Raw genomic sequence first — 14508 nt, forward strand, 5'->3', positions numbered from 1 at the left:
ACGCTCCCTCTGCTAGTCAGCATGGTCACCGGAGGCAAGGCAGCTCCCTCCACTAACGTGCCAGCCCGGGCAGAGAACTTTGGAGGCTGGGGACAGGGGTGGGGTGCAGGGGGCTCTGAGAAGCCACCCGGCTGTTTCCCCCAACAAAACCGAAGCCATTTCTGGAGAGATGAGGCTGCCCCAGAGAAGGAAGGGCCACTGACATTCCGTCTTTTACACGCTTGCTCCGAAAGGACCTGGGAAACCGCTTTAATTCAGAATGTGGGTTAACAGGGAGCTCAGCTTGGGGCTCTGTGATGACCTAGGGGTTGGGCCGGGGGACTGGGAGGGCGACTCAAGACGGAGGGGCTACAGGTACACTCAGAGCCGACTCACACCATTGTACAGCGGAAACTAACCCAACAGTGCAAAGCCATCATGCTCCAGTTTAAAAGAACATGCTAAACTGTGTTTGGACGCTCAGGACAGAGGTTAGGGGCAGGGGAGCTCGCTGCCGTGGGGCGGGACCCGGGACCCGCCCAGCTCTGGACACAGACGTGCCCTCTGAAGGCGGGGGAGGCTGGCCAGAGAGACGCAGCGTCATCACGGCAAACACAGCGCGGACTCCTGCTGAAAAACACTCACCCTTCTCCCAGGCTTTCCTGCCGGGCCAGGCGGGCCCTGCACACCCCGCGGACCCTGTCCAGGATCAGAGGGCAAAGGTCAGTAGCGTGTCCGCTTCTCGGAGGAAAAGCCAAGCCTGGTCCCCATGCTCATCCCCCCAGCCACCCAGCTGCCAGCACACGGCGTCTCACAGACAGGCGCAGGGTCCACGGCCCTGAGCCAGGGTGGGATGGAAAGCAGCCCACGCAGTCCCACTCCGGGCCCCACAGCCACTCTGCCTCCAGCTTTGCATCAGAGAGGGCAGCTCTACCTGCTTCCCTGACCAGAGGCAGTGATGGGGCTCCGTCTTCACGGAGAGAAGAAAGCCCGGGGTACATACCTGAGGCCCCATGTCTCCTGGCTCGCCCTTCAGACCTCCGCTCCCAGGAGGACCCTGGGGAGACATGACTGGTTAGGGGGTGCCCGGCACAGGTACACAGGCTGTAGGGGTGGCTGGGGAGGACTTGTGAGGGCAAGGACCCGGGGCTGAACCCTGGGCAGGGCCCCCACAGAGCCCGCCCGCTGCCTTGGACACACCCCGAGGGACAAGCATTTTCCTGGTTTGCATCTCATCCCAGGTGGGAAACCCTGGACAGGGGGAGTGGACCCCTGAGCTCAGCACATGCTCACTTCTCTCCAGGACAGATCTGCCCACCGTCGTCACGGCCCGCAGCCCAGGGCCATGTGTGGACATCCTTGTCCACTGTAGGGCAAGATTGCCAGATGCCAGGAGGGCACGAAACACACCCCAGGGCCAGGGGCCGAGCCCACCCCCTCCTGGGGAACAGAGAGAGGGACCCGTGTGCCTCGATGCCCCGGCTCCTTGCAACTGCAAGGGCCACACACACCCCCTGGAGACCCCTCTCCCTAGCCTTGGGGTGCCCGGCACACGCTACCCAAGGAGTCGGGCGGGAATCAGGGTCTGCTTCACGCTGAAGTGGTCTGGATGGTAAATAGCCTCAAAAGAAAGAAGCTTGGAGCCCCCGGGGTGGTGAGACAGAGTCACGGTCAGTTCAAGTGCAAGGGCTTCCCTGTCCCGAGGGCAGCCCAGGCCTCCAGTGCCCAGGGTGCCCCCCTGCCCCAGCAAGATGCTCTGACCCAGTGAGCTGGGAGCCTGATGGGCAGCGGCCAGCAAGGGGCACCCACCCCCACACCCCCAAGATGACTTACCATGGGACCCGGTCTCCCAGTGAGACCCATCGGGCCAGCAGGCCCCCTCAACGCCAGCTGCAAGGCAAAACGGGACATGCTGAGAAACGGCTGGTTTACCTGTCCTGACAGGTGGGAGAGGCCAAGGACAGGAGCCTCTGTGGGGGGAGGTCACAGGGACCCCACACCCACCTCCTCCAATCCTCGGGGCTCCCGGCAGCAAGCACAAACGGCGGCAGCCGGGTGGGTGCCTGCTCACTGCTTGGGGGTGGGTGCCCAGAGCCTTGGGCTGACCCTTCCTTCTCCCCACCTGCCCCGCCATCAGCCCCGCACCCTCACGGGGAGTGTGAAACACGGCTGCCCGGGGGCTGGCCAGGCATGTGTTGTGCGTGAGCTGAATCACACATTCCCCGAGTGGCACTTCCAGTGCCTGGGGTTATATCGGGGAGCATTCAGGGGTGAATGAAGTCCTTGCCCCAGCCATGGGCGGCAGTGCTGCCCAGGTGCCTGCTGCCTGCCCGCTGCTGAGGCTCACTCCCGCCTGCTTTCTCAAAGGGCCTCTTCCACACCCATCGTGCAATTGTTCCCTGCATGATGCCATTTCAATTTTGGAAGATTCTGTGTTAAAAATCGTAGGAGCCCATCACCCACTTGGCTTCAGTCAACACACCCACAGATTCAAAGGCCAGCCAGGCCGGCCAGTCAATAAGCCCAGTGGCAGGGGATGGGGTCTGTCGCCCGCTGACTGCATCACACGGCAATTTGCTCCATGGCAACGACTCTGTACTCGCTGCCCTGTAATTCATTATCCACGTACTCTGATCATTAGCATCTATCTGCGGCGACAGAACTACATAAATATCGCCAAACGAGGGCCTCCTCAGCAGCTCCTTGCGATACCCCATTACGGGCACTCCAAGGAAGGATGGTCCGCCCGCCGGGTAGGATTTGCTCTTGTCAATGGCAATCAGCAATCTGGAGCCTCGTCAATTAAAACGCGATTCACTCATCAGCTCGTTTGCCAAGAGCAGAGTGGTAAGGAGGCTCCTTGGGACCCTCAGGCTGAGCGAGGGGCTTCGGGACCCACCGGCTCCCCCACCCCGAGGTTCAGGCTCGGCCCAGCCACATCACAAGGGCCCCCAGGAGGACATGGGGTGTCTCCATCCCAGAGCCGGGGAGGCAGTGGATGGCTGAAGGACACAGAGTCAGCAGAAGCCAGAGGGGCTCAGCGGCCATGTCCGCACCTGGGAGCCTGGACCCCGGTGTGGACAAGGGGCCCCGAGAAGCCTCCCTCACCTCTCATGGTGCCCATCAGGGCCCCCAAATGCACAGGGATGACTGGACACGCCCCCGGACTCCTGAGTCCCGGGTGAGCGAGAGTCAGCACCCCTGCAAGCTGGGCTCCGAGCCGCCCCCCACGCCCCAGCGCCACTCACCCGGGCCTGCTGCAGGATGGCCTGAGCTTGGGACTCCTGCGCGGAGACCATGGGTCCTTTGGAGCCCGCGTCGCCGCCACCTCCGAACCGGAACTGTGGAACAGATGCGGTCAGTGGGGGTGCGCAGAAGTGGGTGTCCGCTCTGGACCCCAGGGCTGAGGGTGTCCACTCTGGACCCCAGGGCTGAGGGTGTCCAGAGGCCGCTCAGCTGACAGCAGAGCCGCAGCAAGCCTGGCTGGGCAGCTTCCAGCCCCGGGACTCTGCCTGCCTGTGCAGGGCTGCCCCGTCTCTGCCAGACAATTCCAGCCCTGGGGATTCCCACCCCACCCGGCATCCATGGCATCTCTCCTGAGACCCCAGAGCCCTGTGCCAACGCCCATGCTGAGGGGCACGCGGGCTCAGGGAGAAATGGACGTCGGTCCAGACCAGCCCTCCACACTCGCCCTCCCGGCCTGGGCTCCCCAAGAGGGAGGCGGCCCGGGTCCCCTGCAGACCCCCAAGATCAGGAGCAAGTCGTGTTCAAGGAAGGAGTGGGTGGCTTGGGGGTCCGAGAGAGGGCAGGTGTGCGGTGATGGAGGCGGACACCACACAGCTTCTTGCAGAGCTGGGCTCTGCTCTTGCCCTGGACGCCGTCAGACCTGCAGACCCCAACCTCGGTGTCCACCCTGCCGGGCCGGCAGGACACTCCCAGGAGCTGTCTCCACAGGATGGCTGGCCCAGGCTGGAGCCCGTCTGTGGTCAGGGGATCGACGGCCTGGAAGCAGCCCAGGGACTCCCCCTCACTCTGAGCCCCGAGCCCGCCCACCCCAGCGCCGTCCCCACAGGTACACTCACAGGCAGCATAAGCATGGTTCCAGGAGGGCCGGGCAACCCATCAGCACCAGGAAGGCCTGGGCGTCCAGGGGGACCCTGTGGACAGAGGGCAGGAGAGTGGGTCAGGGTCCGGGAGGGAGCTGGACTGGGGTCACATGACAGGGCGGAGGCAGGGCCCGCAGGAAGCACACTGCAACCACAAAGCAACACAGGCCCCGGCGCGGGCTGGGCAGACCCCCAGCCCAGAGGAGGGGGCTTCACTGCGGGCTGCGGACGAGGAGACCCCGGACCCAAGCAGAGCCGAGGGGAGAGGCAGAAAGCCTGGAGTCTGTGATCCGAAGCGGCAGAGACCACCCCGTGGGAGGCAGGCAGGGGCGAGGTGTTGGGGCTTCCACAGCCCCAGGAGTGTCCCTGCCGGGTGTCCCCCCTGGGCTGGGCAGCCTGAGGGCCCCGGTGCTGACGGCTGAGAGGCAGCTCATCCCCACGCCCCCTCGGCTCTGCAGGTGGAGCAGATGCTGCACGGGCTGCGTCCGCTCGTTTGGAAGGACACAAGGTGATGGCATTCCGGGGGACGGACAGGGACACAAGGTGATGGCATTCCGGGGGGCGGACAGGGACACAAGGTGGTGGCATTCCGGGGGGCGGACAGGGACACAAGGCCTCCAGAGCACTTCGAGGCCCCACCTCTGCACAGACACCACCTCAGCGCTCACCCGGCTGGTCCACGACACCCCCAGCCCCCCGGCAGAGCCTCTGATTGACTCTAGCCCAGGTCAGACCCAGGTGAACGCAGCACGGATGCATGCGTGCTTCATCTCTTTAGTCACGTCCGACTTTTTGTGACCCCATGGAGTGTATGCAGCCCACCAGGCCCCTCTGGCCATGGGATTCCCAGGCACGAGTACTGGCGTGGGGTGCCACTTCCTTCCAGAGACAAGGATCAAACGCTTGTCTCTGATGTCTCCTGCATTGGCCGATGGGTTCTTTACCACTAGCGCTGCCTGGAAAGACCCCTGCAACATGAATAACACGGCTTCTTGTCAAAACGTTTTTATCGCTCAGCTTCTCATGGAGGCAGACAGACACCCAAGCAGCTTGCCCTGGGCGAGCTTCGCGTGCAGAGAAGTGCAGCTCACCCCCCTCAGTGAGAGGGACCGCCACCGACCCACGGCGAGGGTGCTGATGGAGCCCTGCAAGCAGCATGAACTCACACTGCAGCGTGACACTCCCGGGGCAGATGCAACTGACTCCTGAGCCCCGGCTCGGAGGACCAAGCATGGGTGTCCACCCCAGATGGGCTGAGAAGGGCATGCCCGGCCCGGCCCGGCCCCCACCCGCCCGTTTTCTCCTCCACAGCTGTTTTACTCCAGGGCCGATCCCTCCTCTCGTGAAATGAGGCAGGACATGGATGCCTGCAAAGCAGAACGTGAAGGCTCCCTCTTGTTCCTCCAGGAGTAGTCGGGGATAAAAGCCTGTAGGTGCCAGGGAGGCCAGAAGCACACGCACCCAACACGCAGTACGAATCACGCCTGTGAGTCCTCGGGCCGAGCGGCGGGGAGGCGGCTCTGCTTTTCAGGAGGTGGTCTTGTAGCGTGTCTGGCAGTCGGCGCCTTCCCTCTGCCGCGCGTGGAGGCCTATTTGTGAGCTTGGCCTCGGAGGTCCCTGCCCTCACGGGCTCGTCAGTGGCTGAATCTGTCCCCCTGCGACACGTGTTTGGGTCCAGTTTTCATTAGGACACAGGCTGCTGTGACGAAGCTTCAGGCATATTTCTTTCCTCTTTTTTGTCTTGGCTGAGAAACGTGGCACATGGAACCTTAGTTTCCCAAGCAGGGATGGACCCCGAGCCCCAGAAGTGGGAGTATGGAGTCCCAACCACTGGGCCGCCAGGGGAACTTCTGACCACCTTTCCTAGGAAGGTGCTTGGAAGCAGAACTCCCAGGTCGAAGGCTTTCTGTGGCCCCCACCCCGGTATTTACTGCTAACAGGCATGGCTACATGGTCCTTGCTTGCCATTTTTGAAAAAAGAGAAAATTCCCAGAGGATAAAATTTACATAAAAAAGAAAAACCCAGGCTGTGCTTTGCCAGCCGCCTTCCCTCTTGGAAATTCTGCCCTGACAGCTGGCTCACCTCTGTGCTTTCTGCCTCGGAGTTGATCCCAAAGCAAACCCCCAACTCAGAGCCTAGAGTCTGTATGTCCCAGGGGTGAGAAGTCGTCCACGTCGTGTCCATGCCCATGTCGTGCAGGCTCACACGTGTGTGTGTGTGTGTGTGTGTGCGTGTGCTGCTGGAAGCCAGGAGGGCAGCCCCTCACCCACTAAGACCCTCCTCCTGCTCTTTCTAAGCCATGGGGGTGAAAATTCAACCTCGGGGCCCCAAAGCAACTTCGCCCTTGTGCCGACATTATCAGCTACACCGAAAACAATTCCCAAGAGCATGCGGTAGACAGACAACAGTCTGGAAACCCTGTGAGAGAGAGAAGGTTTGCCTGTGGGAGAGAACCCCCCATTTTAAGGGATCCTCCGACACCTTAAAATCTGATGTGAGTCCCACGCAACCCCCAGCTGTCCTCTCTGTATCCACCGTTGCCTGAAAAAGCTATCAGTCAAACTCTGCCAGACCCTGGGGTCTGTTTCTCAAAGACTCTGCCCCCCAAGGCAAAATATGTGTCTGCATCCCAGCCGCCCCGCCACCCTCCACTGGACTCGAGCTGAGGACAGGGCCACTCTGTCCACGGCCTGTGTCGGACTCAGGGCACGCCCCAGCCACCAGGCTCAGGGCGAGGTAACAAGAGCCGCCCGGCCTTTGTGTGTCTGTTGATCGATGCCTTGAGTTGCTCGGGCAGATGCTGTAAAGCACTGGTGCTGCAGGGCAGGTCACATGCAGACCAGGGACAGACACCAGGGCCCTACCAGGTCAACAGAGGGCTTCCCGAGGCCATCCTGGCATCGCGCTGGTGCAGACAAGAGGGAACAGAGAGCTCAGACACTTTGAAAGCAGCTGCCGGCTCCAGCCCCGGTGATCCAGAGCCCGGAACTCAGCAGCAGGCGGATCCGGGCTCATGTCCGGCTGCGAAGCCCAGCTGCAGCCCACAACAAAGAGAGGCAGCGGGGCTGGCGGGGAGCGCCCGGGACCGGGCCAGTCCTTACGCTGGGATACTTTTGCTTTCGCGCTTCAGAAAGGCCGGGAAAAGGAGAGGAGCCGCATCAGCCCTCAGACCCTCAGTATCGGAGTGGTTTGCTCAGGTCCGCTCCCGTGCAGTCGCTGTTTGGGGGAGGCCAGAGGCGTTCTCCGTGGTCACTTTCTGGTCTAGATCTGAACACTGGCTACCCCTGCAGCCGGGGCCAGAGCCTGGGGGGAAGCCGCACCCCTCCCCCAGGGACCCCCACCCTCCGCCCACCTTGGTCATGCCTGTAGCAGGAGGGGGCTGGGAAGTCCCAGACAGCTCACTGACATCTTCTGAGCCCAGGAGGCCAGACAGGCCTGGAGGGAGACACTGGGTGCTTCCGCTCCCAGCCCACCCCTCTCGGGAGGGCCCCCACCCGTGTGCTTCCTAATATGAAAAAGGGTCCTTCCGGCTTCCAGGGGTTCAGGGTTAACAAGGAGACTCAGGTGGCCCCAGCTCCATGCTAGTAACTCCGCATGACAGCACGGCAGAGGGGCGAGCAGGTCACAGAGAGGATGGCCCCACCTCCCCCAGGGAAGGCCCGCATCACCACGGCTTGTGGCCGGGACCTCACAGAGACACCCAGCTGTGCAGAGCAGGTGACTAACCAGGTGTCCTGGGTTGGATGTCTCCATGAAGGACATCCTGGGCACACAGGGGCACTGGGGGACCAAGCCCCACACCCAGCCCCCAGGAGGCGGGAGACGGTACAACACCCTGCCCTGAGGGTACCCGCAGTCACCTGCCTTGGCCTTTGCAGAACTGGAAGCTACCTACGGGTCTCAGTGGACGCTGCATCTTGGCCACGTGGCAGGGACCCAGGCTGTGCCCAGTCCTCAGACCTGAGCGTAAATCTAGCCAGTGTGCCCAGAGCCCAGGCTCTGCAACAGAGAAGCCTACCACAGCTAGAGAGTAGACTTTGCTCTCCACAACTAGCGAAACGCCTACACTGCCAGGAATGCCCAGCACAGCCAAAAATACGTAAATAAACAAGCAACACTATTCTTTAAAAAAGAAGAGTGGCAGAGTCCTAGGATCGGGGGAAGCAGGGGCGGTGGGCGAGGATCTTCCAGATTCCCCAGCGAGCAGCTCTCACGTGCAGACGGGCCTGTGAGGCCAAGCAGACGATGGCGATCAGAACACGCCAGCCCAAAACATGCCACTTCAACTGAGAACTCACAGATGCGGGGAAGGCCCCTGCCTTCCCCCAGTCAGCCTAAACGCAGGACACACGCCTCCCTTTGCGAAGGTGGTGGGAATTCCCAGCATCCCCCCGAACCAGGACGACGGGAAGCAGGCAACCCTTATCACTCGAGGCGGACAGTGGGCACTCAGGTGAGTGGGCACCTCATCTGCGGTGAGTTTCTGCCCCTCCCACTATGAATTCCGTAATCACTCCTCCACAACGTATTGGTTTTTGTTAAAATGGTATAAAAGTTCCCAAGTCAAACCACTTACCAGGTTTTCGCGTCTACATGAAGCCCTCCCTACGTGTGAAATCAGAAATATCAATGAGATGATTCATCTTTTCTCCTCTCAGGTCTTTGCTCAGGTTAATTTGCAGGCCCCATGGACAAAACCTAAGAGGACAAAGCTCTCTCTTCTCCTCCACGGGGTCCTGAGGTCACCCTACTGGCAGGGGCAGTGTGGGGTCCTGACCCCACATCCAGGGTTCTTTCACAGCTAATGAGCAGACAACCAGGAGATCCGGGCATTGAGGGGATGCTGGGCTGTGAGCAGGGACAATCCTTGGAAGAGAACTGGGCCCCGAGGGTGGGCAGTGCTCAGCTCCTAGAATCAGCCCGTCCCCCTGGGAAGGGGCCCGGGGGAGTGGGGGGCTGCCGACTTCCCTTCCAACTCCAAGAACAGCCAGCTATCGAGTAGCTGATCTCTCTGCCTACCCACCCTGGTCCCCGTCTCCTGGACCGTGCCTCGAACTCCAGAGAGCTCAGCTCTAAAAGGCCCAGCTTCCAGAGTCAGGTGCCTCTGCCCCTCCAAGTGTTTCAGAAGCATTTAGAGCCTCAGCGCCAGACCAGGGCCCAGCACCGTGGACCTCGGTGAGCGTGCCAGAAGCAATGCCGAGGCTGACGGGAGACGTGGTCTGTGCCGCCTGTGGCCCCGGTGGGTGGCGCCCCATCCCACGTCCAAGAGAGACGTCTGCTCTTGCTAATGTCTGAGCCCAGCCCCACCCCTGGGTCTGTCACCCCGTCTCACACAGACCTGTGGAGCAAGCTGGGTTAGAGACGGCAGTCCCGGGTCCTGACGGGCCCCTCACTTGCCTGTCTCACTTGTTCAGCTGTAGCCGAGGACGAAGCGGCATGGATGCGCGGGAAGGCCAGGCGTGACTCAGGCCCCTACTCTGGCCCCCAAGCCACGGGCTCAGGGAAGCAACACAGTGAGAGTGACCAGTCCGACCCGGCTGCCCTCTCAGGCCACGCGGCCCTCTGCTCCGTCTGCGGGCGGCACCTCATGCCGCCCAGAGCATCGCCCCAAAGCCCTGGCACCCGACAGCCAAACTCCCCCTCGGAAGCAGACCCCAGCCATGTCCTCCCCAAAACGGTGAGGTCCTTGCTCTGCCCCGGGCTGTGTGCCAGGCATCTCTTAGGTGCAGACACGCTCCCAGGGCCTCTAATCTACAGCCACACCCGGTTATTAGCGCTGAGTCTGGCCGCGCTCACATTCGCACCCGTTAGACCAGCGGGAAAAACAAGAAGGAAAAAGTCAAGGTGGACGAGAAGCCACAGGGGCTGCAGTACCCCAAACACCCACGAGGTGTCAGAGCGAAATCTCAGCGTCCGGGCTCAGCCCGCGTCTCGCCTACAGCCACCCAGGGCTGCCGGGGACGGTCTGTTTGACCCAGAGCAAGTTCTCCAGCATCTGTCGCTTGATTTCTAACAAGGAAGCTGGAGTGAGGGGGAGGACACCACGGGCCCGGGAGCCCCAGGCAGCCCGTGTGTTAGCCCCACTAACGCACGGCCGCGGGGCCAGCACCGTGCACCGCCCCTCCCCCAGGGCCCCAGGGGTTCACGACCCAGCTCCTTGCAGGTCGCCTGTTCCCAGCTCAGGGCCAGGCGATGGTCCACCCCAGACGGCAGGAGAGCAAGCGCAGTAAGGGGTGGCGTGAGGCGTGGCCGGGTCGGGAGAGTTTGGGGAAGGACGTCGGGCTGTCACGGTCACCCGTGTGTGTGAGGACAAGGCCGGCCCCCTCGTGGGGTGACGCCCGGACGAGCCACAGGGCCCAGGATCCCAGGAACTATGCTTACCCTTTCTCCAGGGTCACCCACTTGGCCTGTGGGACCCATCGTTCCTGGAGGTCCTGGGAGACCCTAGAATTAAACACAAAATCAGGCAATTAAAGATGCAGCCACAGGGCGGTGCCCGCCTGCCAGGAGAGGGCGGGGTGAGGTGGGGAGTCGGGCGAGTGCCCACCCCAGGGCGTCCGCCCCTGATTTCCATCCGGGAGCGTTAAGGGGCCTCCCTGCACCCCCGAGGACCCCCCACAAGTTACGGGAAATAAAACAGGTCACTCACCGCGGGGCCTTCGGGGCCGGGTGGCCCCTCCAAGAGCATGCCCTGGAAGAGACAGGGAAAGCATCTGAGCCCCCGGGACGGCCGCCCCATCCCGAAACGTGGGCCTGGCCCCCTGGCCCCAGCCCCAAGGACGGCTTCCAGGCCGGGTGGCCCGCAGGACCACGGCCCAGGCCTCCAGGTCCGCATGCTCTGCCCGGGGATGGGTCTGGAGTGGCAACCTCTGCCGTGGGGCCGAGGCGGGGGCTGCGGTGACAGAGCTCTGAGCACCTCCTGTCAGAGGACAGAGGGCGCCAGATCCCGGCCCCTCCTGTCCCGGGGGCAGCGCCCAGGCAGGCCTCGGCGATGGCAGCCCAGGGGGCCGTGGAGCCCAGGCCGAGGACCCAGTGACGGTGAGATGGCTGCCCAGGGGGTCGGGGGGCACAAGAGGAGGGGGTCCGCAGGCCGAGGCCCCTTGGGGCCGACCGCTCAGACAGGCCGTGCTGGGCCCGCCCCTCCCTGCTCCAGTGGGAAACACAGCCGGCCCACCAGACACTCGGACCCTCTCCTGCTCCTCCAGCCCCGCCCCCAACTAAGCCCAGGTCCAGGCGGCCGCCCCCAGGCCTCACTGTCGGACACCAGGTCCCTGCAGACCAAGCCCCTCACCATCCCCACCGGGGCTGCCCGGACACCGGGAGGACACACCCTGTGTTTACACAGATGTGCGCGCAGAGCTGTGTGCACTCGAGGCGCACACAGAGCTCCTCCGGCCGCCTCTTCACTCTCGGCTTCCCTGGCTCCTCTGACCACGGCAGCCGAGCAGGCTCAGAACTCGGCCGGGACTGAGGGAGACAGCCCTGGCTGCCGCACCGCAGACACACCGCCTCTGTTCTCAGGGGCAGCGGGCGGGCCCTCACAGGAGGGTCGCAGGCCTGGGGAGGGCTGGGGGCCGCGGGAGCTGGGTCAGGCCAGGGGGTGGGGGAAGCACACAGCACGACCATCACCCCGTTCCTGTCCTGATGCTCCAGCCACCGGCCTCTGGTGCCTCTAGGGGGACGACGCTCCAACAGAACCTTCCCAGTTCCACAGGAGGACGGGGGCCGCCTCAGTTCTCATGCCAGGGGCCCCAGAATCAGGGGGCCCCGGAGCCTCCACTGCAGTCACGCCCTGGGATCAGCCACCAGGACCTGGGTGCTGGCGGCAGAGGAAGCCGAGCCCTGGGCCACAGGCTGGCGACTCTCGAGGGACCAGGACGTGGGTCTCCTCCCTCTCGCTTTTGGAGGACGTGGCAGGACTGGGCCCCGGCAGCCAGGCCCTCCCTGCTCCCGCGTCCAGAGCGGCCTGTTGGCTCCTGAGGCCGTGCCCCCACGTGCGGCTGCAGGGCGCCCCTCCTCCTGCCACTGGTCACGCGGCTCCTTGCCCGCCCCGGGTCAGGGCCGGGGCCTCAGGCCACGAGCTGGGCCCTGCTGCTCCCAGCCAGGCGCGGCTCCCTGAGGCAGAGAACGTGGGACCCCGCGAACACCCACAAACCCACGAGGGGCACATGGAACTTTTTCCCAGGGTTAAGGCTTTATCAATGGTCATTTTGTTCAACTTTCCCCCGGCCCCGTCGCTGGGCACAGGGCAGTTTTACTCAATGGGAGTTTGGGCGTGGAGCTGTTTTATTAAATCCCCTAGAGGGGGCTGAAAACCAAGCTTGCCTGTTTCACCAGCTGGAAGGAGAACCGGGTCCTCCCCGCCGGGGACCGGCAGCTCCAGGTCCCCACTCGGCCTGCTAACCCCCTCTGCCCTCCCAGGTCAGGGGCTCCCTCCCTCCCAGAGCTGAGTCTCCTTCTCGAGCTGGACTGGAGGCACGGTGCTGTGCCTGGATCCTGGGTGTGCAGCACCGAGGGTCCTGACCCATCTGAATCTTGGCAGACACCCCCCTCCAGTCAAGGTCCAGAACACTGTCCTGCCCAGGGATTTTTCAAAGCAGCATGCAGGATCTGCAAGTCACGTGGCTCCTCATGGTGGCCCGGGGCAAGGAGGTTCATGGGTCCCCTGGGAACAGAGTAGGGTCCCCATGCTACCTAACCCACCACAAGCCCCCAAGATGCAACCCCTGACCCTGATCCTGCTGGTTCCAGAGAGAGAATAAGAAAGTGTCTTACTGGTTCGATGATGGCGGGTTCTCCTTTTTGACCTTTCTCGCCCCGAGGCCCTCCGATCTGGGGTTCATGAGATGCAGAGAGAGGGGAGGAGGAGGAGGGAAAAGGCACAGGTTACACCAGATCCGCGTGGCTGATGAGGCGGGGTCCCCCTCCGCGGCCGCTTACCCCCTCGTAGATGGTGTCCTGGTTGGCAGGCATGCCTGGCCCGATCTCGGAGGGGGAGATGGTGGGGTCATAGTATGGGTCGTAGTAGCTCTCGTCCAGGTTCTTGATGGTTTCCTCCGTGAACTCTCCCTCCAGGTCGTCCATCCCCTCCTCCGGAGGCGGGGCCGGCTGCAGAGAGGGCAGTGGGGGTCACCGGAAGGACGCCAAGTAACAGGCAGGAGACACAGGCCCCCAGCCAGGAGGCTCGAAGGACCACAGCCTCCCCAATCACAGGACACGGGGAGCCTGGCGGCGCACTTGCGGGAGACACCGTCTCCCTCTCATAAAGGGGAAACTCACCCCAAACCCCTACAACCCCGTGGCAAACCAGAGCTGCACAGGGACAGCCATGCTGCACCAGACTGTCCATGCACTTGGGGAACCCCGGCCACCAGGGGCTCTGCCTCAGGCCCAGGGCCTTGGGCTAACATGTCCGTAATCCCATGCTGCTGGCAGAGGGCTCTGAGCCTGCCACAACCCCGTGTGTGTGCCCTCTGGCCATCCAGCACTGAGCATCACATCACACAGTGGCTATTGCCAAGCATCCGCTATGGGCCCTGGCCGTGCCAAACCCCTCTTCAACCTGGAAACAAGGCAATGACCCCAAGCGGCGGGCCTCTCGGGCACCAGGTTGTAAGTGAGATCTCTGGTCTCTTTCGAGATGGGGAGATCACCATCCAAGGTCAGTCACTGGTGGAGATCTCAAGTCGGGCCGTGTCCCGTCGGCTTGTCCGACCCCCAGGCCACAGAGAAGAGCACGGCTGCACACATGTGACCTCAGCCATCTCCACCTGAACCTGCGAGGCCTGGAGCAGGGGCTCGTCCTACCCACGCTGCTGACCAAACCCTGACAACACTGAGGTCCAGCAGCCGGTGAGCCTAAACTTGTGGGGCCCCAGGCAGCATCTAACACGCCCGGCTGCCAAGCGCCCCGTGGGGTGGGGATGGGGACAGGGCCGCCGCCCCGGGACTGCAGGGTGAGGGGCAGAGGGGGAGCCCCGGGGCCCGGCCCGCTCGCAGGGAAGCAATTACATTGGAGCCGTTGGAGGTGAGCACCGTGCTGGTGGGAACCTCGGCCCGGGCGCCCTGGTCCGGGGGCTGGTCGGGGTCCTCGTCCGGGCTCTCGACGCCCTCGCCATAGCCGAAGTCCTCGTAAGGGGGGGGCGTGTAGTAGTCCTCGCTGGGGACGTAGTCGTAGCCCCCGACGCCGGGGTCTGCCTCCTTCTCGGGGCCCGCCGTGGTGCCGGGCGCTGAAGCGGCTTCCGTCGGGGGCTGGGTCAGCTCCTGAGAGCCGGGCACAGACACGCAGGGTTAGGGGGGGTGCCAGCACGGCGGGACCAGGTCTGGGGTTTCCTCCGAGGCTGGAGAGGGAGGCAGACCCATCGGCCAGCTGGACCCTGGGGACCCGGCGTAGGGGCCCCTCGGTCCGGGGGAGGCAGCCCA

General features: G+C 63.4%; 1 protein-coding gene across 3 annotated transcripts in view; it reads right to left on the reverse strand.

The window, feature by feature from the left end:
• Positions 1 to 14508, reverse strand: part of COL5A1 (collagen type V alpha 1 chain) — a 140336-nt gene that overhangs the window by 68569 nt on the left and 57259 nt on the right. For all 3 annotated transcript variants that reach the window (XR_008682561.2, XM_055401113.2, XM_055401112.2), the window contains exons 7-16: positions 14098 to 14349; positions 13027 to 13194; positions 12862 to 12918; positions 10736 to 10777; positions 10468 to 10530; positions 4062 to 4136; positions 3228 to 3320; positions 1813 to 1869; positions 983 to 1036; positions 625 to 678 (exon numbers count right to left, since the gene is read on the reverse strand). Coding sequence is in view for 2 of the 3 variants with exons in the window: in XM_055401113.2 (XP_055257088.1) it covers positions 625 to 678; positions 983 to 1036; positions 1813 to 1869; positions 3228 to 3320; positions 4062 to 4136; positions 10468 to 10530; positions 10736 to 10777; positions 12862 to 12918; positions 13027 to 13194; positions 14098 to 14349 (915 nt within the window). In the remaining variant the exon portion in view is untranslated. The remainder of the gene's footprint in view (positions 1 to 624; positions 679 to 982; positions 1037 to 1812; positions 1870 to 3227; positions 3321 to 4061; positions 4137 to 10467; positions 10531 to 10735; positions 10778 to 12861; positions 12919 to 13026; positions 13195 to 14097; positions 14350 to 14508) is intronic.

The sequence above is a fragment of the Moschus berezovskii genome, chromosome 11 (assembly GCF_049115385.1).
Source record: "Moschus berezovskii isolate FMDL1 chromosome 11, NW_MosBer_1.0, whole genome shotgun sequence".
NCBI classification, from domain to species: Eukaryota; Metazoa; Chordata; class Mammalia; order Artiodactyla; family Moschidae; genus Moschus; species Moschus berezovskii.